Below are 25,291 nucleotides of genomic sequence, written 5' to 3'. Positions count from 1 at the left end.
CCCTTTTTTCTTCCCACCGGTGGTATACACTTCACAACTTGGTGATGCACCACTATAAAACCTTGAATTGAGGCACCATGCTCGACCTTTGTAGCCTCCTCCATTATGTACAGGTATGCAAAGAAGCCAGCATCAGAGAGACAAAAGTCAGCAAATTTAAAGGCCAAGGTATATAGATTATCATCATCCCTATTCCAAGACGGAATCTTACTTATGGAATAACCCTCTACAACAATGTCAGATGGGAAGTCACCAAATATTAGCTCAGCACAATGATCCACCATCTTCCCTTTCACCTTACCTTTAGTACAAATTATATTCAACTCTTCCATGATTCCACTCATTATGGTGGAGGGTTGCTTCCAATTCTGAATATCCAAAGCAAGATCTACAATGCTTGCATTAAAGGAAGATCTACAATGCTTGCATTAAAGGAAAATATAATTTCTACCACAATTTTAAATGTTAGCATGGCTAGGTCAAGTAGGGATCTTCATTGTGGAGAGTCAACTCATCTTTTGGTTCCAAAATGTCTATTGGTGGATCTCCAACATTCTCAGTTTCCTCTCCACAAATGCTACTACTCCCTGCTTGTGTTACTTTGCCTCTTGCTTGCCTGCAAGAAGGCCTGTTCTACAAGTTGTCTTCCTAGGTTCACATGTGGCGTGAGTAATGTGGCCGATGCAGTAGACTGGGCACGGGATGTAAAGGGAGTATTCTAAACATACAACACACATGTAAAACACATGTTACATCATGTAATTATATTATAACACATGAAAGAAAAATGATTCTCACTTATCTCATGTGTAATCTTAGGCTGTGCTTGTAGAAGTAATACAGACTTATGTTGTTGATATAGATCCATCTCTTCATCTAGTGCTATATTTTTTTCCATGTCCAACCACCATGGACAATGATCTCTCTCAATACTACAAATAGCCTGTGTATAGGTGTAACAAGAATAAGAAAAAGTTACAGTTGACTATTGTATTATAAGAACTCAAAGAATACACACTTACTCTTCCAATTGTAAGTCTTCGTACATATATGATGGTGTATCATTGCAAGTCCATATGGTTGCTAGCAGAGGTATGCTCTCAAGTGAACCCACACTCACAAGCTTAAGAAGCCACCTGCTTATTACATAAACTGATTTCAATAGGTGTCATTGATGATTAATTTAAGAGGTCAAGAAGTATATAGGAAGTAGGTCACCTGTAAATAACATGTTGTGTAGCCTTGCGAGCGAAGACTGGGCTGATGGTGGTCGATGTCATTATTGAATCTCATGCTTCCTTGATGAGTCTTGAAAGCCTTTTCAAAATACTTTCTTCAATTGGTCATAACATACTCTATGTACAAATTGTCATTAGTAGGAAGCCTCACTCTATGTGCATTACAGATATCATGCAACAAAGATACCCCCAATTAAAAAATTTGAAGCCAATAAACAAATATGTGCAACCAATCTCATATCTTCCTCTTGTCATTAGGTAATTACTCCAAGGTGTGTATAAGAGATTGGGAATTGTTAAGCATCCCCACAAGAAAGGATTTATCTTCATCTTTAATATGCAGGGAGCAACAATCATGTTCAATTTCTCCTCTATGGCAATGTGTTTGCTTGGCTCATGCCAAGGCAAAGAAAGGACAGCACGCCAGTAACACTCACCATTGTGAGGATCTGCAAGCCTCGCATACTTTCATGCTTTTCTTCTATACAACACCTCCACCTCTCTTATGACCTTTTGTATGGCCTCATTTAATGTAAGTTCATGTTTTCACTTTGCAAATGGAAGACATATATGTAATCCTGACATTTAAAAAAATGCAAGTTACGAGTAGGAAATTACCTTGAAAACAAGTTGTGTGAGTATCTGAATTAGAATCTTGTACCAAACCTTTTTTCCTCTTGCATAAACTATATTTCTCAACTCTGCTTCAATCCATTTCTTATCTTCTTCATCAATTTCAGCAACAATACGAGTAGTAAGGTATGATTCCCCAAGTTTCCTAATCTGAAAAAGCTTATCTCCAAATGTGCTGGGAACATACCCAAACTCATTGATCCTACCACACAAGATAACATTTCAATCAACGATCCAAAATGCACATTGGTCAATCAGATGAGAGAATAAATAAGTTCAATTGGGAGAGCAAAATTTCTTACTTGTTCAATCGGGTGAGAAAACAAGAGTTCTCCAACATCACTGTTCTCAAATGAAACAAAATCACAAACAACACTGAAGTGCATCGACAAATCAGTTTGGTATTTACAACATCAAGAACACAATTATAAATAAGTAAAAGATGAGATTTGACCATCGACATAAACAATTATAATATAATACTCACCTCTTTTGATGCAATCCGTGAATGCTTTGTGGCTATTGCTTCCATCAAGTATGTGGATCATTTTGCCCCTAAGGTATGGACCCCACTATGGATTTGTGTTCAAGAGTTTCTCAAACCTATCATTCATAGTCTTCCATGCATCACTCTAAGACTCCCTCCTCTCATCTGTCAGGGGGGTCTCTTCCCCCTCTAAATCAAGGATGGAAACAATGAAGGACCCCTTACTTTCCAAGTGACCACCCACCACCCATCTTCATAAAAGACCTTGATAGAGTTTTCTCTATTGATGGACTTTATTTTCTAATTGCTTATGTCGGAATGAGCCTACATAGAGGGATTTTTGGAGGTGGTGTCGTAAAATTCACCCTAATTCTCTTTAGGAAAGCTTGAGGTGTACTAGTTTTCAACAGCTCACCAAATATCTCTATCTTCCTCTTACCCACACTTTTTGGCACATTTGTCTCCTATACACTTTCTTGTTGAGAACTTGATTCTTTAACAGATTCCCCTCCTTCTTGATTTCCCCCTTCAACACCTTCTATAGTCTCTTCTTCATCACCCTTTGTCATTACCTTCACTCCCTCCTTCATGAGCTTCATCATCCCCTCCAATATCAACTCCTTTCATCTCTCCTTCCCCATCCCCATCCACTTCTTTCTCTTCTTCCCTATCCCCTTCCCCTTCTCTCTTAACTCTGTTCCCTTCCTCACCTTCTCTGTTACCTCCTTTTATCAATTCCCCTTCTTTAACAAGAGGCTACTCTTTAATGTCAGTTTCTCCAAGCTTGAATAAACCCCGAGCACAACAGTAGATGAACCTTCTGCTACTTCACTCTGACTCACCTGCACAATCTTTTTTTGCTTACGGTTAAATCTTGGACTGTCAACTGCCATGTTTTCACACAATTGTTCAGGTTCAGAGCAACATGACCTTGTAAAATATCTACTACCATTTAATAAGCTAGTTGAACCAATTCTATTAGTGACATGAGAAAAACATAAGTAGTGACATGTTTTAAATTTTATTGGAAATAGAAATTAAAATGAAAGTTTCTTCTTTTTTTTTCTATTTTTTTGGGATGGGGAAATCATTTCGTCACTGGGCGAGTGATAACAAATATCCATACATGTATCTCAAAATTGCACCCATAACCTTGGTACTCATAATGTGACGTGCACCCACGACCTTGGTACTCATAACAAATACATATTTTTGAATACCATGCATTCAAGAAGACGCTCAAAATGTATAAATAAAGACATGTAGAAAATGATAAAAAATTACTCAATTCGCATTGTTAATTGAACACTAGCTACATGTAGGTTCCTCTCCCACTATCTATGTGAAGCCCCTGTCTCCAGCTACAATGTAAGTTACTCAATAATATGTTTTTGAATTAATTCTTCCTCTATCTATGTGAAGTTTTTGTCTTCAAAAAACCTATGTGAATCAAACAATCTTTGTGTTTTTGAAGTCCTTGTGTCTTATTTAAATTTCATGTGATTAGGCCTCTAGTTTGATTGTGATTTAGCAGTGATCTATTGAAGTCCTTGTGTCTTATTTAAATTTCATGTGATTAGGCCTCTAGTTTGATTGTGATTTAGCAGTGATCTATTGAAGCTGATCAATCTCTCTAGATTGAATCGCATAAAAAAAGATGGGCTTATAAGCTCACAAAATATTTGAAAAACAAGTCAAAGAGTAAGCAACTTTAAAAAGCCCCCTCAACTTCCATGGAGTGATCAAAAGCATGATAATTCCCATCCACCATGGATGGGATATTTTCTTGCATGCATCACAGTCTTGTGTTTGTAAACATGGAGTTTTATTTATGTGTCAAGAATAGCACAATTATTTGGTCACAATGCAAGCATGCAGATAGTATCATGGTCTTGTGTGGAGCACCATGTGTACTTTGAAATGGAATGGAAGGATTCTCATGTTCTTGACAAAGGGGTTTAATCTTGTGCATACTCACATTAAAGTACTCCTCAACTTGATTGCTACCACAACAACATCTTTTCAATACAAATCATCATGATCTTACAAGAAATTGTACTGTGGTTGTGTGTTACCCCCCCTAAACCCATTTTCCTTCCTAAAATCTGTTTCAGATTTGACCTAGGAGGACTTCTCGAGGAATCAATAGATTTTGGTGGATATTATTTTTCCTATCTTGCTTTCGCTTAACCGCCCAAGGGATGGTATGATCTAGTATTTAATGGAGGCGAAGCCTCAACACTAAGTGACACGGTGCATTAAATGAAGGGAGGTGAAGGTGACCGTAGGCATCAACAGCTCATCACACCTACCCCAGTTCGAATGAAGAAGAACAATAGTGAGGAGTTTTCTAGAGCGTGATGACAGAAGAAATCCTTCATCCAAAGCAGACAGCGAGCAAATGCGTCGTCCGATAACGCTCCAATTGTCATTGCCACCTCAATTGTTGCTTATTAAATTTTGACTACAATTTGGTTTTATTTTTTTTCTTTCTAGATTAAATATCTTTAATTGTGGATTTCAGACTTAAGCCGGATCCAGATATCTAGATGATAATGAATCCAGAAAGTATCAAATCCGAATGCAATCTGAATCCATACATCCAAAAAGTTGGCAGATCCGGACAAATTCCAAATTCAAGCGTTCAAAAAGTATGTGGATCTGGGGACTGATTTCGAATCTAGACATCCGTATAGCTCGCGAATCTAGACTAATTACGAATTTAAAAATTGGCGGATCCGAATAGATTCCGAATCTGAACATCCGAAAAGTTTACGAATTTGGGCTGATTTTGAATCCGGACATCTAGAAAGTTCACGAATTTGGGCTGATTTTGAATCCGGACATCTAGAAAGTTCGTGGTCTCGGATTGATTCCAAATCCGAACATCCATAAAGTTAGTGGATCTGGATAGATTTCAAATGCAGACATCCGAAAAGTTGGTGCATCTAGACAGATTCCAAATCTGGACATCTAGAAAGTTGGCGGATCCGGAATGATTCCAAATCCGGACATTTGGAATGTTGGTGGATCTAGACTGATTCCTACTCCAGATATTCATAGTGCATAGTGCATCCGGAAGGTCATAGTGCATAATGCATCCAGATGATCATAGTGCATAGTGCCCCGAATGGTTATAGTTCATCCAAATTCAGACATAAATCTGGACCACTTTTGATCTAACGTTTCGGATGATACAATTACTTCTACGAAGTCTTCCAAATCCGAAGGTCCGATATCCAAGAGATCTAGAGTTCTCTGAAATCCAAAAATTCGAAATTCAGATAATCTAGAGTTTTCATCCCGAAATTTTGAGATCACGAGGTTTCCAAATATCATAGTTTGGAGTGGAGTGGCATCATTATCAACTGATTGGCATTATCCAACTGATTGGCATTATCTCTATCAAGAAAAAAAAATATTGAGTTTGTTTTAATTAGGGGAAAATATTGAGATGTAATTTAAACCTAATTACAACCTGATATAGGTTGTAATTAAACTCTACATTTTAGGTTTTAATTAACCTAAATGTTTTTGCTCTCTGCGCACGACTATGAGGTGGCAGCACAAGAGAGGGCGGCGAATGGAAGGGAGAGGGCGGACACAAGGCTCTCTCTCTCTCTCTCTCTCTCTCTCTCTCTCTCTCTCTCTCTCTCTCTCTCTCTCAATGAAGAGAGCTCTACACCTCGGGAAATACTCCCCTTTCAAGTTCACCAACAGTCTCAAGAAAAAGGTAAAGTGCATGACTCTCTCCTCTCTAAAAGTACTGTCTAATTTTTTGGCTCGTGTTTTTTGCTACCATGTCCATAGTTACGAGCTATCCAACGTCCAAGATCTTTTAATTCAAACATTAGCATTTATACATTTGAAGAGTTGTTTTCATTAGCTTCTTAGTAGTAAAAACTCCTCGACTCTGCCCTCCTTGGTGTCAGAGTCGCCATCAACTACCTCCTCATGCTGGTCGTCATGTCCAAAACCAATGTTCAAGCTTGGTTCCATGGCTTTTTTGGCCGTGGCGTTCAATCGTACTAAGCACGATTGAACGCCATGGATAGATAAGCCATGGAACCAAGCTTGTGGACAAAGCTCGTCGACTCGCAATATGGTAAACAAATCTCCTCCTCATGCTGGTTGTCATGTCTAAACCCAATGTCCAAGCTTGGTTCCATGGCTTATATGGCCATGGCGTTCATATAAGCCATGGAACTAAGCTTTGTGGACAAATGGTAGGCACGATAGGTTTTGACATGAAGTGTTGTAAACTCTCTCCCATAGTTGACTGAGAGGAAAAAGATGATAGACAAGAACTCAAACATTGCCACTCCTCTCTTAGGGGAAATCAAGGTAAGGTATTTAGATGGATACTATAATCTAGAGGATGATATGCTTGGGTGAGGGAGTGTTGATTAAAACACACTTGTGACTGTGCTCAAGGGAAAGGGGACCAAGGAGGATGATATGCTTGGGTGAGGGAGTGTTGATTAAAACACACTTGTGACTGTGCTCAAGGGAAAGGGGACCAAGGAGGATAAACTCCAAATTGTAATTGTATATTTGCTAGTAGTAGAAGCTACCCTTACTATTACATAAGTTGAATCTATTGAAGAGTATCATCTATGGAATAGGTGGGGTTCTCACAAGGAGAGAGTTTTGTTTCCCATCCATCCGTGTCCGAGAAGAATTTCCTCATGCATAGTTCCTGTAGTAGGCATCACATAAAACTTCCCTTGAAAGGGATTATTTTCAATCTGGAATAAGGTTGTGATTGTGCCTAAACATTGAACTACTTGCTAGGCCACTGTTGTGACTGTGGCTGGGGTATCTTTTAATGGGGGCCTCCCAAGGGAGAGCCATGTGTCGTAGGACATTAAGTTGTGATTAGCCCCTGTATCGACAAGAGCCAATTTTTGGGTCAAGCTTGTTGGGGTGGTTATTCCTAACCACAACTGAGCAGGTTTCACTTCCCAATCATCTTCTTCGAGGTCTACTACTTGGGCCATGTTGACCACGATGTTTTTCCCCCAAAGTTTGGCTTAGCGTTCTTTAAGGGTGTGGTGTATGTGGAGTGAGGGCGAGCTAGCGAGAAGATTGGGTTATTGACAACTTACCAATGCGAACAATAGGGAACTGAATCAAGTTACAACCAGATTTTAGCAGGTGTCAGCTGGGGTTAATTGAGGTTAGAAGGGTGTCAAACACAAGTCAGCTATGGTGTGTAGCTTAAGTATGAGGGTTGTACGACCCTCCCCTTACCACTATTATTTTGCCCTCCGACCAACACTAATCCATGCCACTTAAAAAGAGGCCTCTTCCTACTCTGAACACCCAGTTGCCTTGCATATCCTCACCACTACCCAACTCTACAGCAGCCCAATCTACATCCCAAATGCAACCACCGTTTTGCTGACCCCCCTCGTAAGACTAATCCCACTCATAGCACTAACCCTACTAACAAATCTAACTGATGCAACCACCGTTTTGCTGACCCCCCTCGTAAGACTAATCCCACTCATAGCACTAACCCTACTAACAAATCTAACTGATGCACACATGACAAGCACTCTCGCCAGTGGATACCTAAGAAGCTTCTCATGGCCCAAGGGTATTATGAAGGTGCCACTAATGTGTGGATCCCCGCTGATCCACTTCCCACACTCACACACTAGCAAAACCCGCTCCTCATCCCTCTCGACGGCGGCAACCCATTCGGCAACCCCAAGCCCACAAGGTACAGGACAATCGGCGCCGGCCCAAACGCTCCCCAAGGCCGAACCATCCTTGCCCACACCCTTAGCCTTTCCCAGCAACAAATTACCGGTGGATCCCTAAGCCACTACTTTAAGCTCAAAACAACTATCAAGGTAATCACCAAATTTGGGTCCCCAAACAACCAAGGTACCCCCTTCCTACACCCGTGTCATTTCACAGTTACTAACATTCCAATGGAAGTCCAAAGTGGCCTCCGCCCCACTACTACTGCACAAGACAAAGGGAAACAAAAACTTCACGAAGCACCCTTGCCCATCCAACTAAAGCCCATGGTCCCTAACCATAATATACCCTCGACTTCAGCTATTCCCCCACCACTCATTATCCGGATCGCGCGGAGTACGCGCACTCAACCCTTGGCCTCTCCACCCTCAGCTACTCCCTCCTTGGAAGCCTTTGAACTTCCAAAGGATATACCAAATCTCGCCACCACCAAATTGGAGCCAACTTCTCACTTTGGCAAATTGGGCACACAGCCAGTACAAAACCCACAATGGGGTGCTAGCTACATAGCCAAGGGGTACAAAACTTGTTTATGCACAGTGCCAAAAAAAAATGAGAGCAAGAAAGACACAACCGTACCATCTGTCAAAAAACACGATCATACCGTTGTAAAGCCATGGCCGTACCATTCTCAATAGCTTAAGCCATGGCCGTACCAACCTAATGCATGGCCGTACCAACCCCAAGCCATGACCGTACCAACGATAAGCCACAGCCATACCAAACATAAGCCACAGTCGTACCCTGGAGAAGGTACTCTTCGTACCAACCTCAAGCCACAACCGTTCCATCCTATTTACCACGACCATTTCCTTGCCAGCCCACCAATGAGACCATTTCCTTGCCAGCCAGGTGCTATTTACCACGACCATTTCCTTGCCATCCCCACCAATGAGACCACGGTCGTACCAACCCTAAGCCACGCCCGTTGGTTGCCATGGTCGTACCTTTCTGTGCCACTCCTATGTCCTTCCTGCAAAACTATAAAAAGGGACCTGCCTTTTCATTTTCCTCACTCTTTGTCTTCTATCTACCCAAACTCTTGCCAATTTTTTTCATGAGCTCTCCCCTTCCCGTATCCTATCCTCTGCACAATGGTCGAGCATTCAGACTCCTCCCTCGAGGTCCTCACCCATACCCCACAAAAGAAGAAGCGTCTGACGGGGGTCGCTTTGAGGAATATACAAAGCACCCCACTGAGCTATCCCCTCTAGGGGAGACCTTGATGCACCAGGTTAGTCGACACACTGTCCATAGCCTTATGATGAAAAATAATCATAAGGTGGAGCACAAGCTCCTATACTATACAGGGCCTTGTCATAGAGCTGTATTGTCGCGCGGACCTAGCCATTGTCACCGGCCTGGAACAAATTGGGCTCGACGGTCCACAGTGAAACCATGGGGCCCAGATTTGTTCAACTGTCTCTATTCTACCAAGACGTATGATGCCAAGGTGCTGGATAATACAGGCCAAGCCCAGACCGTCCATCTTAGTCTCGATGTATGACACCAAGGTGCTGGATAATATAGGCCAAGCCCAAACCGTCCATCTCGGTCTCAATGTTATTCGCGATGCCCCCTTCATCTCCCGCGGATGGACCAAGCATATGTTTACCTAACCAACACCACCCGCCTTGTTCGAGGCAAAACTTACCAGGGCACCACCACCAAGGATGGGGTGGAGTGGTCCAATATCACCAAGCAGGAGCTCATCATGCCAGCCAGGGCCCTATCATTTCTCCTCACCACCACATGGACCAACCGTTTTAGTCGGTGTAGCCTGTCTACACTCGTCAGAATAAACCAAGGTGCACCTGTCAAACTTCCGCACCATTAATAGCACATCCAAAATATGAGAGCCACTAATGCCAAAGGAAAAGGAAACACTCAAAGGACAAATCGTTTTATCCACAAAACTTACTTCTACCCATAGAGGATAAGGTAATCCAAACCTCATCCTCCAAAACTAGCCTCTTTGAATAGTGAGATTTTCCTTTAAACACAAAGAAGGAACCAAATCCAAAAAATACATAAAACCATTCAGAGATCCAACAAGTGTGGTGAGGAAAAGATAGAGCCTAAATATTGACAAGGAAGAATCCCTAAACAACTATATAATATCATCAATAAAAGAGATATTACACAAGAAACACTCTCTTCTTTTCTAACTCTCTCTCTCTCTCTCCACACACACACACATGTTTGAATGGTGTATAACCCAAGTGATGCTACATGTGATATAGGGCATTTGGGTTTTGGGGGGAGGGGTTACAAAAAATGGGGGCTCTAGTTTTAGAGCCCTCTCGAGAATGATGGTTACATTGCCATTGCAATACGGTATGTGGAAGCATTTATCTTCTTTGATTCAGGAACATATGCAAATAAGCCTCGAAAACAAGGACTACTTGGAAGTAACCAAATGGTTGACATGAGAAGGGGGTTTAAAGCAAGGTGGATCAATAACTCTGCTTTGAGTGATCAAATTATAATATATAGATGGTTTATGCAAGGCCCAAAGACAACGGGGATAATCATGATCTTATATAAGTAGAAGTATGATGACGACATAACTTACTATCGAGTTCAAGAAAAAAAATACATTGACTGTTGAGTTTTTCTAGCACTATTAAGATGAAGCATTTTGCCTCTGCTGGTTGAGAAATTCTTGGGGCGATTGCCTGCGTAGGAGTTGCTATACCAATATTTTAAGTTGCCTATGGATGCATGAAACCAGAACTAAGTTACTTTTGCGAGGGACCGTCCATGTTGCAAATTGCAATTTGTAACTTACATACACCATCTAGTAGAATATAGACTTGGGCCCATTACACATCGCCATACCCTTGCCTGCCCATGTTGATGTGGTGGGGTATCCACCGCCCATAATTCATGGGCGGGCAATCTCCCCCGCCCATACATGCGCAGTGGGTTATGTGTAACGGGCCTCTTTAAAAAAAAAGTAGACTTGACTTTAAAGCTCAAGGGCCAAGACTATCCCATGAATTTGGTAAACACTCATCATTTCAAAGTCAAGGAAGGAATTTGGGGATTAGTAATAAAATCAAGCTGGCAGGCTTTCCTTCTATGTTGGGGTAGCGCATGCCATTGCCAATTATACTGCAGCTGTTGGGATGGTGGTGATGCATCATGGACTTCAGAAGCTCCCATGCAGAAGGTAACATTTTTCCTGCGGACTGTTATTGCCTTCTTCTTATTTTATCTACTCTGCTCACATAACAAGGTTCATTCTCAGGCTTGATAATTTGATGGCCTCTCTGTTTGTGATTCCGGTAGTCTGAGAAGCGGCGGAGGCTAACCGATCTGTGCAAATTGGAGAAGCAGAAGCGGCAGCGGGCTTTGATTCAACTGTATCAGCTCAGCGTTTAGGGTTAGGGTTAGCGCCACGGTTAGAATTAGCGGTGGAGCCAGGGCATCTCAGATTTCAGGGTTAGAGCTAGGGCCAGGATTAAGGCAGATTTCAGGCGGTTGGGGTTAGGGCATCTGAATTGGTTGGATCTGAAGGGTAAGATCTGGGGCATTGCTTGAATCGGACTGCAGAAACAGAAGCTTCGAGGTTTGGGCATGGCCGGCCACAAATTAGGGTTTTTGCAAGCACCGGCTTCTTGCTCTGTGTGCTTGGAAGCTGTCAGCGATGCTAGTGAGCGGTCCATTGCGAAGCTTATTTGTGGACACCACTTCCATTTGGGTCAGTTATCTCTTCCACCTTCTTGTTTTTGTTCGTTTCAGAGCGCATAAGCTTACAAAGGTCAGAAATTGTATGTGAATTCTACAGAGAGGCTATTGGCACGGTTGCATACAGCATTTTGTATGTGTACGGAACCCTGTACTCTGTACAAAACTTCCCGTACCCGTTGGGCATTCCATAGGAATGCTCATTTACATTCTCAAAGAATATGTTACTCAAAACCACAAACCACACCATCCCTCCCACACAATTTTCTCGTCATGTGTGGTCCCTGCCGGCTAGAAAGACTTATCTCGTATTTCTTTTTTCTTTCTTGCTTCTACCTATCTGTTTTTTAACTCTCTCTACTAAGTTCTATTCTCTGTCCCTACTTGATTATTTTGTGGAGAGTATATGATGGACTTTTTGCATGAAAAAGTAGATTGTGCAGAAGGGGGGCAGCCAGTGGAAGTACGGCACTTGAAGCGAGATTGTGTGGAAGAGAGGCCTTCAGTGGAATTATGCCACCTGATGCACAGGGTGCACGAGTCAAAGTGGGTGCATTCTCACGAACTCTATGGCTGCCAGGGGGGCACGAATAAGCGTGTCATCAGTGATTACGTCTTCACGATTCTTTGTGGTGGGAAATTGTCACATGCAGAAGCTTAGAGGAACCTTTTAATCGATAAAAATAAATACGCAGAGGTCATGAACTGGATTTGAGAGAGAGAGAGAGAGAGAGAGAGAGAGAGAGAGAGAATTAATTTACTTGTTTGTTGTATGCAATGCAAGGACAGACCTTAGGGTTGTAAATCCTACCAAAGGACTTGCAGAGAGGACAGAGGAGGAGGATTGATTGCTGGCCGATCTGAACTGCAGTTGCTGGACGGCTTTGTGTTTCTGCTCCTAGGTGCCTGCGTTTTTTCCATCGACGACTGTTTGACTGAATTCGAGGTCTCCTGGTGCTTGCCTGTGTTGGCTGACTGCCTCTGGTCAGCTGTGTCAGCACATGGGCTTGTAAGAATGTGCGATAGGAGATCCAAGGCTGGGTATTATATAGGGGGTACTGGCTGCATCTATGCAGGTCGACCTGTGTAGGGCTGGGCGGCTAGTGCCCTAGGGTTGGTTGTGGGGTGTTAAGCCTTTCAAAAAGCTACAAAGGGTGGGCACCCCACATTGGGCCTTTGCTGCATGGCCATGGGCACCCAAACCATCCACCATCGCTTCCTTCTAGGGTGGCCAAATGGCTGCCCACAAACCCTTCCATGCACCTTAGCGTTTGCCCTGAAATGTTTTGTCACGAGTACCATGTGTAATGGGTTTGTACACACTGAGACACTGACTCTTGACAATGACCAGGCATTGGACATCCAATCAAATGGCTTAATAACTGTTCGGGACACCATGACAACATTACATCATACAAGAGGGTTAAGGCACGACACTAACATATGCCGGACGTACACGAGTGGGATCACCGGTGAACGACATTGTAACAACTGCTGGACTGAATTTGGGATGTCCTGGTGCTTACGTTTGATGGTTGAAGGCTGCCTTTGGTCAGCTGTCAGCACATGGGTTTGCAAGAATGTGAGATAGGAGATCCAAGGCTGCATAGGCCTTTATGTAGGTGTACTGGTTGCATAACTTTGCAAGAATGTGGGAGGGGGGCACCCCCACTACATGCTTGCAAAGTTTGGTCATGATCGGAGCATGTTTGGGTTAGTAATTAGCGCCCGGTGCAGATTTTTCAAGTCTCTTGGTGCTTAAGAGGCCATGGCAAAATTTGGGTCTTCCCCATACCATCGTACCCAAACATGCTCCGATGGGGACCAAACGTTGTAAGCATGTGAGGGGGATCCACCTCCACATGCTTGAAACATTTGGTCACAATCGGAGCATGTCTGTGCTAGTAATTAGTGCTCGGTGTAGATTTCTTAAGTCTCTTGGTCGTTAAGAGGCCATAAAAAATCCGGGTCTTCCCCATACTATCGTACCCAAACATGCTCCGATGGGGACCAAACGATGCAAGCCGACAAGTGCCCTAGGGTTGGTCGTGGGGTGCAAAGCCTTCCAAAAAGGTACCAAGCGTGGGCACCCCACATTGAGCCTTTGGTCCATGGCCTTGGCACCTGAACTCCCTAGGGACCATAAATGGATAAATTTGATGAAAATTTGAGTGTGCCTCAACTTGTATAAAAAAAACAAACCAACTTTTGTGTCAATTTTGCTCATGAGGTTCCCATTGTGTCCTAGGCCATATTCCTCCTCTTGGTAAATCTGTGCACCTGGATTCGCTTTAGTCGTGGATGCTTTGATGCATTTTGGAACCCATGAAGCCTTTCCTTGAGGAGCGATAGATTTTCCCTCTGAAGTTGAGTGATCCACTGTTGCAAGTATTCAGGGATTTCCTTGAGGATAGCAGTAGGGCCTTGGATGTGAATTTTGAAAAGACTGCAGGGCAGTGACTATGGATTGGGTTTTGGAAAGCAAATGATTGAAAGCTTTTTAAATACTAAAAAGAGAAGAGCTTTTATTATGAAAAAGATGTTTTTTGGGCTATAAGTGAGTTATAATGCGCTTTTCTCAAGTGCTTTTGGGGAAGAACTATAATTTCAGCCATTCTCTCATTGTTGAGACATGTAAAACGACAAGAGAGCTCTCTAGCTCTAAGAACTTGTACTCAAGACTCCTCCAAGGGGCTTTATCTAATATAACTCGGAAGGGGGGGGGGGGGGGGGTTCAGCCCACGGCTATCCGACTCCTAGTGTGGTGTCTTCTCTCTCTACTCTCTCTCTTTTTTTTTTTAATTTTCAGATTTTCTCAAGGTTTTCTGCATGAAGTTGTTGTTTTCTTGAAGATAAGCTAAGTACCCATGTCACAGTCCTTACGAATGCCTGTTATAGTGATATCAGAGCAAAGGTTCTCTCTCTCTCACTCTCTCTCCCTCTCTCCCCTACGAGGGATAACGCGATGCTATTTGCTTTTTCTTCAGCAATGGAAAGCACTCACCACCTGTTTCATGCGCGGAAGCCTTGCTGTACTGATCCACAACCCTAGTCCTGATTAAGGACAAGATGTTGATTTAGACGTGACTAAGACAGAGGATAGAGAAGAAGAAGAGATAGTTGATGTTAGGTTTTCTTGTATTTAATATGGTACAAAAAGGTGATTGTAATGCTTGTACATGGCTTAGGTCCTTCGTTAGCTCCCTAGGGGTGACCTCTGGCCTCTGCTACATGGTTGATGATGACTTCTTCTTTCTGAATATGTTGAACGACTGAATGCCTGTGCAAATGAATGACTTTATGCTTGTATATTAGCAAGAGATGTTGGTCCGCCCCCTCCATGTGTTGTCGACTTGTTTTGGATAAAATAATCATAAAACTGTCTTTAAATGCTGCGTTTACTTCCTTGCTTTGTCCGTGTATTGCTAGCCAACTCACAAGTGTGGGCCGACTGGTTGCTTGAGATCCTGCTGTTGCCCTGAGAGGACTCCAGTGTTCTCCATGCTGATAATGGTGATGCTAATATTGATGTTGATGGTGCTTCTGCTGATGGTATTGATGCTTTATGCTATACCTTAGTTGATGTTCTAATTGCTGTCCTAGTTAGGGATTATGATGTTCTTACTAAGGATTATGTCATGGCACAGGCGTGCATGTGACATCCCCTCCTGCTAAACTTGATGACGGGGTGGACACTCTATCGTCCTTCCTCCCTTGTAACTATTTGGTCCTCCTAGCTCTTTTCACATGATTAAATCCATGCCCAGACACCAGACAGGTGGAAGAAGACACGGGGACAAGGTCCATAAGGTTTGATTAAGAGAAAGCACCATTCTTGGTCAAAAAGCAAGAAAAAGCAAAAAGTCAAACAGGGTTGACCGCGAGTCAAGGGCACCATTGGAAAGAGGAGACTGTGATACGGATGCGTGTACAGAGCTGCATGGACATGTACGGACATAAATTTCAGAAAGCTTAAAGCTGCTTCAAAACCCTAAAAATTGCTTTTTGGAGGTTTTTATCGCCCGAAAACCATTAAAACAAGTTTTATATCAGTTTTCTTGCCAGAAAGAGCTTTTCTAAGGTTCTCATCATTGACAAGGCTATAGGAGTTGTGGAGATTTAGAAGGGCATAGAGCTTGGACATGGGACATAAACATGGAACCTAGACTGAGACATATAGCTTGGGCATGAAGCGTGGACATAAACATGGAACTTGGACATATAGCTTGGACATGAACATGGAGAACTTGGACATATAGCTTGGGCATGAAGCTTGGATATGAACATGGAACTTGGACTTGGATTTGGATCTGGACTTGGACTTGGACTTGGACTTGTATTCATTGGATTTGGATTTGGATATTAGATTTGGTACTTGCCCAGTGAGAGATACTTGTGGGTCATCCCCGTGGTGTGCTCGACATCAGAGATCTTGTGCCTCGACATCGACATCGACTGGGATATCCTACATTGGCATATCTGTTTGTTTTGTATTCATTGATTGTATTGATCTTGGCCAGTGTGCCCGTGGATTGTGCTTGAATAAATTTTTGAAAGGAGGCGGGGCCTGTTCCTCGCTCAATGTGGTGTACTGTGCAAGATCCCTATTCCCTTCTCTCTCCCCTCTCTCTCTATATCTCTATCTTTTGGACACGTGGTTGAGTCTGTTACGGCATGCCTTGCTTGGCTTACATCCCTGGACTTCTAACTTTAACCTGCCACTTCTGACTTTGACTTTGACTGTGATATTTTTGTTTGAACATCTTCCACTCTTGATCTCTACTTCCAAGTCTTGCTGAAGAAGTGAGTATCTGCTCCACTGCTATCCCCATGCCTGATCACTTCTTTCCCTTAACACTGTGGCGGGTCACATATTGAAACTGATCATGTCTGTTGCTAGACCTTTGGAACTGATCTGAGAGTGCTGCTGACATTGATGGCCCGATTGGGTGATAGCTTCTGCACTTATGTCACTGGCATGGTTGGGGAGATTATGGTTGATATGTTGCTAGCGAACGACAGGCTCTGTGATAGCCACTTTGGAGTAGCGAACGACAGGCTCTGTGATAGCCACTTTGGAGTACTAAAGTTATTGCATAGTTATAGCGCCAGCTCATATAGTTGAGTTCACACTATGGACTGACCATTGTATGTTATTGTAGGAGAGTACTTTCCCTTATAGTATGTGCTCGTATCTTTTTAGTTGTATACAAACACTGTTTGCACTCCTAAAATGCACTGCTACACTACAATAACAAGTTTCGAGCAGAGAAAGTTCTCAACTAAAATGTCTGAAAACTCCTCGAAAACACCTTGCTATGACACCGAACGGAGACCGAAATGCGTTTGAAATGCGAATCTGGCTGCAAAACTTCAATACAAAGTACTTTGCGCCACACAGACACCTCCTCACCTATGAAGGCAGCAGCTCAATTGGAGATGTGTAGCTCCCGAAGCTACCCAAGGGGTGTCATACCTAAACAAGAAAGGGAAGAGATGATGCTCTTACCCGTGTACTACTTCCTTTGCTTGCCGCTTAGCTCCTTAGCTTGAACCAAGCTCTGATATCATAAAGAGAATGCGGGGGAGTGAGAGCTTGAGTTCCTTGCAAACACACACGAGAGAGAGCAAGACACGAGAGATGGATGGTTGAATTTTCTTCCATCTTCTCTTCTCTACAACCATATGTATTGCTGATCTTGGGTGTATGTACATGTACTCTAGTCACATTTGGTGACATACAGGTTGCGTTGAAGTACTGCTGTGGTAGTCACAGAAGATACTGCTGTGTTATAGGTTGCATACAGAAATTATTTGTTTGCAGGTTTTTGGTTACTGCAGGGAAACATGTCTGACGGACTCAATCAGATTATCAGTGAGAAGCCGGACGAGAACAACTTTCATGCTTGAAAGTTCAGAATGATAAATTTTCAGACAGGTAAAGGATTTTGGGACTATGTCAAGGGAGACAATGAGGAGCCTCTAGAGTTACCTGAAGAGAATGTCACTTCAGCAAATGTAAAGGTGTTCAAGGACTGGAACCAAGGTGCAAGGAAAGTCATGTATTGGCTTTCAATTAGTGTCATAGACACAATGATAGGACACATACATGATGCTATCACTCCAACAGCTGCATGGTAGATCCTGGTGCAGATGTTCCAGACCAACACAAAGGCAAGGAAACTGCAACTAAAACAAGAGCTACATATTGTGGAGAAGCGTTGCATGATTAGACAATCTTTAAGGTAATATTCGCACTTTTTGTATTTTTGTCTTTACTTGTTTTGTTTTAGCGAATTAGTCATTTAAAGTTTGTTTTGCTAATTAGTCGTTAAAAATTTCTTTAGCTTGTTTGTTAGAAATTATTTTGTTGTGATTCAATAAAGAATTTGTGTGTGTGTGTGTGTGTGTGTGTGTGTGTGTATGTGGACGTATGATTTAGTTTCTTGGGTGTCTCTATTAAGCTTTCCTATTTTTGATTTTGTTTGTTTTTACTAATTCTCTTCTTTCTTTTAAAATTATTCGTAAGTTCAGAGTCATCTGGCTTTATGATGGAATATATATATATATATATATATATTATGGAGAAGAAAAGCATGTTTATCAATGAGTATGCTTTAAAGATCAAGGGCATTGTTGAATTCCTTGGATCTATCAATGTATTGGTGGAAGATGATGATTTAGTGAGCGTCTGCCTGAATGGGCTTGGCAAAGAGTACAAGCTATTCAAGACCTCCATTGCATTCATGGATAATGTTTTTATGTTTGTGCATGAAACATGTGTCATTGCAGATATTGACATATGGCACAAGCGTATTGGTCATGTGAATATATGACTGAAGTCTATGTAGGCTCAAAATATTGTTGCAAGTTTGCCAAAGTTTAAGGTTGATGGTATGCATAAAGTATGTGAAGCATGTCAGCGCTTTTCTACATGAAAAGTATGTTAGTGTAAGACCATTAGATGTTATACATTTAGATTTATGGGGATCGACCAAGACTGCAACAATTATAGGTTACAGGTATTATGTTACATTCATTGTTATCGCACTAGGAAAGTGTGGGTTTATTTCATGAAGGAGACAAGTGAGGTGTTCGCTCACTTTCAGAGATTTAAAGTTTTGATCGAGAAAGAAAAACGCATATAAATAAAATACCCGAGATCAGATGGTGGGAAGAGTATTTCTCCAATGAGTTCAGTGATTTCTCGAGAAAGCAAGCAATCAAGAGGTAGTTTACATGCAGGTACACTCTGCAACATAATGGTGTTGCAGAAAGAAAAAATAGGCACATTGCAGAAGTGGTATGTGTCTTGATGTTTGAAAGAATATGTCACATTATTCTTGTGGAGAAGCTGTAGCAATTGCTGTGTACATTATGAATAGGACCCTTGAAAGAGTGCACATAGCGGAAGCAAGATGAGCACTAGAGTGTGCTGATCTAAGAGTGCGAGAGAGAGAGAGAGAGAGAGAGAGAGAGAGAGAGAGAGAGAGAGAGATTTTATTAACGTCTTCCAAAGACCGAACTTGGCCTATGAGACAAATCAGTGTACCTGTCTGGGGTATCCTTTGTCATCTCAACAAAATGAAAAAGTACTGAACTAAAAAGCTGAATCTGGGTGTGCAATAAGTACAATGAGTGGGGGAGGGGATGGAGCTCTACTACTAGGAGAATGCAAAGCTATATGCATGGAGTATACAATCATGATATGCAACCTAGCTAGCTCCATCCTGTACCATACTGGGGGTATAAAATGGTATACATCAATGAAGCTAATAAGCTGAATATATTGCAATGAAAGCAATCCGGAGCAAGAGACAAACTAGTCTCATAAGTGAAGAATACAAAAAGGTGAGTGTGTCAATACATGAACCACACATCAATGAAAGAAAAGGGAAGAGGCCAGCCCACCTATTTATAGGTAAGAAGGGACTAGCCAACTGGAGTATAAGGAGCTGGCTGATTGGACATGATCACCCGACCTGGAAAAAATAACAAGAAAAATGGGAAAAATAGGGGGAAAATAAAGGGTGGCCAGTTGTAAACCGGCCTTAGACAAAGCAAAGGGCGACCCGGCGATGCAAAACAAACTTGCATACAAAACACTTCAACACCTTTGAAGACCTAGAAAAGGAAAACAAACAGGGGGAGCTAGACTGCTCCTGCAAACAGTACACGAACATCGATTGGTCCCAAAACATAGTGGCGTCTCTTGCGGTATTTCTTTAATTGATTATAAGAGCTTTGATTACGATAAGGCTGGAAACTCAGCCGTCATAGTAGAACTCTTGAAGCCTGCAAAGACCCTGCATCATGGCTTCTTGTTCACTTGGCATCCACAAACAATTCCAGCTATTGTTCACATCAAAAGACTCTTTCACATGAGTCATGTATACAGAAGCTTTCTTTCTCAGTCAAGGCTGCCACAACCATCCATAGCCTCTCACCCTATGGACAGTATCACACCCTGACACATCCAGTGCTCCTCCATCACGACAAAGACTCCAAACAGTTTCCCAAAGAGAACTCGCATCAAAGCACAACATACCGTACAGTCGACACACCTGTACTATCCCTCTCTGCCTTCCAAGGGTACTATTCATCTCAGTAATAGATTCCCCGATCCTTGTCCAATCAGCATTAAGGCTTTACAAAACATGTATCCATTCCTGTAACCACTGCCTGCATGTGACCTATCTCCTGCCTGCATGTGACCTATCTCTTGGAGAAACCAAAAACATGTTTCTTCCAGAAACCCTTAGGCCTGTTTCCCCTTGAAACCTTCGTCTTGTTTCCACACGAAACCATACACAGCACCATCCAAAGACAGTGGCAACAATGCACACACATAAAGAAGAGAGTTCTCATTGAATATGTTTGGCGGTAAATCTGCCCCGAAATTGAGATACATAGATATGCGCAAAACTGCAGGTCCCTCTCTTCCTTTCAAGCAGGAAGAAAACAATCTGCTCCATGAACATGCACCCATGCGAGCTTGCATCTCCTCCATGCCAAGAAACACATCCAAGTGATCCTGTACTTGCAGCCAGAGACCCATACACAGCTGTACTTGCAGCCAACCAAAACAGCCCATAAACAGTCCTCTGGTCCTCCTGCAATTCTGCCCCCCCCGTCCCCTTTCCAAACGAGAGAGAGAGAGAGAGAGAGAGAGAGAGAGAGAAAGAAAGAAAGAAAGTTATATTAACGTCCACGGGAGGCCGAACTCGACCTATGGGACAGACCAGGTACATCCATTTACATTCCACTCTGGGTATCGATGCCAAAGAGGCATAAAACTGAAAAAAAATAACTCAAAATGAACTCTTAAGACTCTTAAGAGTTTAAATTACAATGGGAGAGAGAGAGAGGGAGGGAGAGAGAGAAGCCTGTTCAGCTGTGTGCGCTGTCTGCAGTCTGCCCACCCCCCTTCCAAAGGAGAGACAAAACGTGGTTCAGTCTTGTCAATCCTCATCACAAGAGAGAGAAAGCGTGGTCAGTCCAGCCCGGCCTCCTTGCAAGAGAGAAAGAAAGAAGAAAGAAAGTTGTATTAACGTCTACTAGAGGCCGAACTCGACCTATGAGACAAATCAATGTACAACTGTCAATGTCTTCTGGATGTCCAGAAAAAAAAGGACAAAATGAACATGAAATAAACTATGAAAGTAGTGAGCTAGTGGGGGGGTGTGATGGATGGAGCACTACTGCTAGAGGCTCAGTATGCCATAGTGACAGGGGGACGGGGGCGGGACGCCCACGTGGGACGTGGGAACGCCGTCCCGACTAACGGCATTTGCATAACGGCGGCGGGACGGCGTGGGGGACGGAATGGACGGGACGTGACCAGGGGACGGGCGTCCCCGCCCGGGGGGACGGGGGGACGTCTGCAACGGCTACAAATTCTGCAACGGCTACAAATTCCAGCCGTTTTTTTTTCTGATAACGGCTACTAGCCGTTGGCGGCGGCTGGCCGTTTGAGAGTTTGAGAGAGAGAGAGAGAGAGAGAGCCAGCTGCCATATGCTATATAATGGGCTGCAAGCTACTCCTCTTCTACTCAAGCCTTCCAACTTCCAAGACTTGAGTTCCTCTCCACCATCTCCCTCTCCTACTCCACCACCTTCCTTTCCACCCTCTCCCTCTCCTACTCCACCACCTTCCTCTCCACCCTCTCCTACTAGACTACTTCAATCTTCCCTCTACTTCTTCTCCTACTCTACTCTCTAAGCTCTCTCCACCCTCTTCTACTAGACTACTACTAAGTTACTAACTATTCATGGCATCCTCTTCTCGTGCGGGCGGTAGGAGTAGAACGGATGGGTGGTCATGGTGGGATGAGGTCAACTTCGAGCCTCCTGCTCATGCGGGGGGTGCACGTCCATGGACATGCAAGCTTTGCCCATATAAGCGTGTGGGTGGGGCCAATAGGGTGAGGGCCCATTTGTTGCATGAGCCCGGTCATGACGTGAAATTTTGTGAGCGGGTCACACCGGAGATAAGAAAGGAGCTTCTTGCAAAGCTTGCCGCCCATCAAGCTTTGAGTGCAAGCCAAAGGATGCGTGGAGTGGATCCCAACACTTATGTCACTCCAACCCAAACATCAGGTTCTACATCGGGTGGTGGTGCATCTTCATCTACCCCTCTATCATGTCCTCCTCGTGGCACTACTCGAGACTTCACACAAGCCGCCTTCTCAATGCCGCAACCTAGTCCGCCCTCTCTCTCTCGTCGGCAAAGTACTCTTGAGGGGAGTTGGGATCCCAAAAAGGAGGAGGAGGTTGATGCCGCGGTGGCCCGCTTCTTTTTTCATGACCACATTGCTTTTCGTGTGGCACGGTACGCATTTCACTAACATGATTTCATCATCATGTCTCACGAGTCACGATTCACCATTTTGCCATTCTAATTACTTACCCTCTTTTTTTTTGAAATGATAAATAGGTCCGACTACTTCAAAACGATGGTGAAGAAGATTGGCGAGTACGGTCCTCACTACACACCTCCATCCTCCGAAACCTTGCGGACCACTATGCTTGACAAGGAGAAACGCCTTGTTGAGCAAGCAGCGGCAAACACAAAGAGACAATGGGCTCGCAATGGAGTCTCTTTGATTGCAGACGGATGGAGTGACACGCGGAAAAGGTCTATCCATGGCCTTGTGGCATACTCACGGGGGGAGATGTACTTTGTCTCCTCACACGATGCTTCAGGGACGGGAAAGAGTGCGGATGTACTTGCTGCTGAGTGGAGTAGTGCTGTCGAGATTATCGGCCCCGAATGTGTGATCGGTTTCGTCACGGATGGTGAGGCGACAAATAGGGCAGCGGGAGCTATTCTTGAGAGTATGTATCCTCAAATCACCGTCTCTTTTTGCATGGCACATTGTCTCAATAATCTTTTGAAAGATATTGGGAAATTGTCATGGATTGAATCGGTGATTGATGATGCATGTGCAATTGTGACCTTCATCAACAATCACACATACCTTCGATCCGAGTTTGGGAAGAGGTCCACAAAGGTCCTTCTCAAGTACTCGGACACTCGCTTTGCATACAACTTTCTTATGTTGCATCGCTTGAAGGATTGTCAGGGTGCCGTGCGGCAACTATTCATCAGTGATGAGTTTTGCTCCTCATCTTTTGCACGTACACAGGTAGGGATTTCATGCAAGAAAAAGGTCGACGATGCTGATTTTTGGGAGGACCTCAAGCGCACTAACGCCATGGTGCATCCCATTGTCCACTTGCTCAGGATTGTTGATGCTATGCAGCCATGCATCGGCAAAGTATATGAAGCCATGGACCAGATGATAGAGAGTCTTGAGAAGCTTGAGCCAGACGTAGATAGATATGAGGAGATCCACTCGCTTTGTGTGGCGAGATGGAGCTCATATTCCTCTCCTTTACATGCAGCTACTTTTATGGTGGACCCAGAATTTCAGGGAAAAGGGCAGGAGGGTGATAAAGAGGTGAGCAACGGTTGGAGACTCATCTTGGATCGCCCCACGCGGGATGCAGAAATCAGGCGCAAAATTAGAGACCAGCTCTCTAATTACAGGGCATTTCAAGGCTCATATGGATGTGCCGATGCGCAGCAGGACAAATTCAAGGTTGGTGCAGCATTATGGTGGGAGGACTTCGGATCAGATGGACCAGAGCTACAACAGTTGGCGATCCGGATCTTGAGCCAGTCCGTTAGCTCTTATTGCCTAGAGTAATTATGGTCCTCCTACAGTCACATTTCATCAAAGAAAAGAAATCGGCTTGGGGTGGAAAGAGCTAATGATCTTGTCTTCATTAGCGCAAACTTGCGCATGCTTGGCAAGAGTGCAAGATGCAATGCCGATACTTTTACACAGTGGGAGATGGAACAAGAGGAGGCAGCTACAACTATTGCACAGCACAGGAGGGTGGGACAGATGGTTCTCATCATGAGCCTTCATCGGATGACACAACCCCCATCCACACTTCACGCACTCATGATCATGAGGCTAGCACCTCTCTTATTGGGAGCGCAGAGTATGAGAGCGAGTGACTTATATTTTGTATCGCCTAGGCCCCAACATCTTTTGAGTATATCTATTTAATGTTATCAACTTTAAAGTCTTTCTTTTCCGACTTTGCAAGTCTTGACTCTTGACTCTTGCACCTCGTAGCGTAATTTAATTTTAAATGTAATGTGTATCATGATTCATAACTTTTGGAGTTAGAAAGCTTGTTGTTATTGATTGATTAATCTTGATTCTTTACTCCTCTAAAATTAACAATTTTGAGTGCCGTCCCCACCCCCCGTCCCCGTTCCCTACCTTTAGCCGTCCCCGTCCCCGTCCCCGTCCCCGTCCCCTGGTAACTATGCAGTATGCAACCTATATGCGCAGGGTATACAAGAATGCAATGCAGATCTGTCTAGCTCCAACCAGTACCATAATGGGGGTGTAATATGTGATACATAGGCGATGGCGAGGCAAAATACTTCGGAGCATGATCTCCGGGTGTGAGTGTAAGTGAGCTAGCCGCTCCTGGATATGGTGCTGATGTCGAGCCCGTATCTCTGTGATCTCCCTCTGATGTAGTCTGGGAGTCTGGTAGCCTGGTGCTCTTGGTCTCCGTTTGGCTCGGAGGTCCGCAGCGCGCTGAAGTGTAACCCCCTCCTGTGTCAGAATAGGCACTGGGATAGATCTCTGAAAGAAATCAGTGAGCTGGAGCTGTCGCCTACCTGTCACCAGCCTGGACATTTCCCAGTCTGAAAGGGGCCTGGTGGACTCTAGGATGTTTAAATATTTGGAAAGTACAAGCTTTGGGAATGGGGGATTATCCTAGAATACAAAGGACCACACTCCTAAAATTTAGGAGAGTTGCTATTTTTGGCCCGACTCCGATGGAAATTCTGTTCGCGTCATTACATCTGGAATTGAGCAGATACCAAGAGTTGGCAAAGTGCCTATGAGCAGAATGTCTACCAGTTGGGATATTT

General features: G+C 43.5%; 2 protein-coding genes across 7 annotated transcripts in view; both read left to right on the top strand.

Annotated features, from left to right (window-relative positions):
* The first annotated feature begins 11,134 nt into the window (after positions 1-11,134).
* The window catches only part of LOC147613545 (uncharacterized), a 46,874-nt gene continuing 32,717 nt past the window's right edge, over positions 11,135-25,291 (top strand). For 2 of the 6 annotated variants that reach the window (XM_086781534.1, XM_086781532.1), the window contains exon 1: positions 16,998-18,068. Coding sequence is in view for 4 of the 6 variants with exons in the window: in XM_086781531.1 (XP_086637657.1) it covers positions 11,713-11,836 (124 nt within the window). In the remaining 2 variants the exon portion in view is untranslated. Of the gene's footprint in view, positions 11,306-11,383; positions 11,837-16,997; positions 18,069-25,291 lie in introns of those variants that run through there. The other 4 variants (XM_086781531.1, XM_086781529.1, XM_086781530.1 and 1 more) reach the window with 4 other exon arrangements.
* LOC147613546 (uncharacterized) lies at positions 22,711-24,658 on the top strand. The gene has a single exon (XM_086781186.1). It carries the CDS (start codon positions 22,749-22,751, stop codon positions 24,033-24,035), a length of 1,287 nt encoding a protein of 428 aa, XP_086637312.1. The 5' UTR covers positions 22,711-22,748; the 3' UTR covers positions 24,036-24,658.

This window comes from Cibotium barometz, chromosome 43, assembly GCF_041138505.1.
Source record: "Cibotium barometz isolate CiBa-2024 chromosome 43, ASM4113850v1, whole genome shotgun sequence".
Taxonomy (NCBI): domain Eukaryota; kingdom Viridiplantae; phylum Streptophyta; class Polypodiopsida; order Cyatheales; family Cibotiaceae; genus Cibotium; species Cibotium barometz.
This window is presented reverse-complemented; position numbering and strand designations above follow the sequence as displayed.

Bases quoted from the DNA above. Each gene is read 5' to 3' on its own strand.
- LOC147613546 (XM_086781186.1), top strand. From the start codon at position 22,749: ATGATAAATAGGTCCGACTACTTCAAAACGATGGTGAAGAAGATTGGC.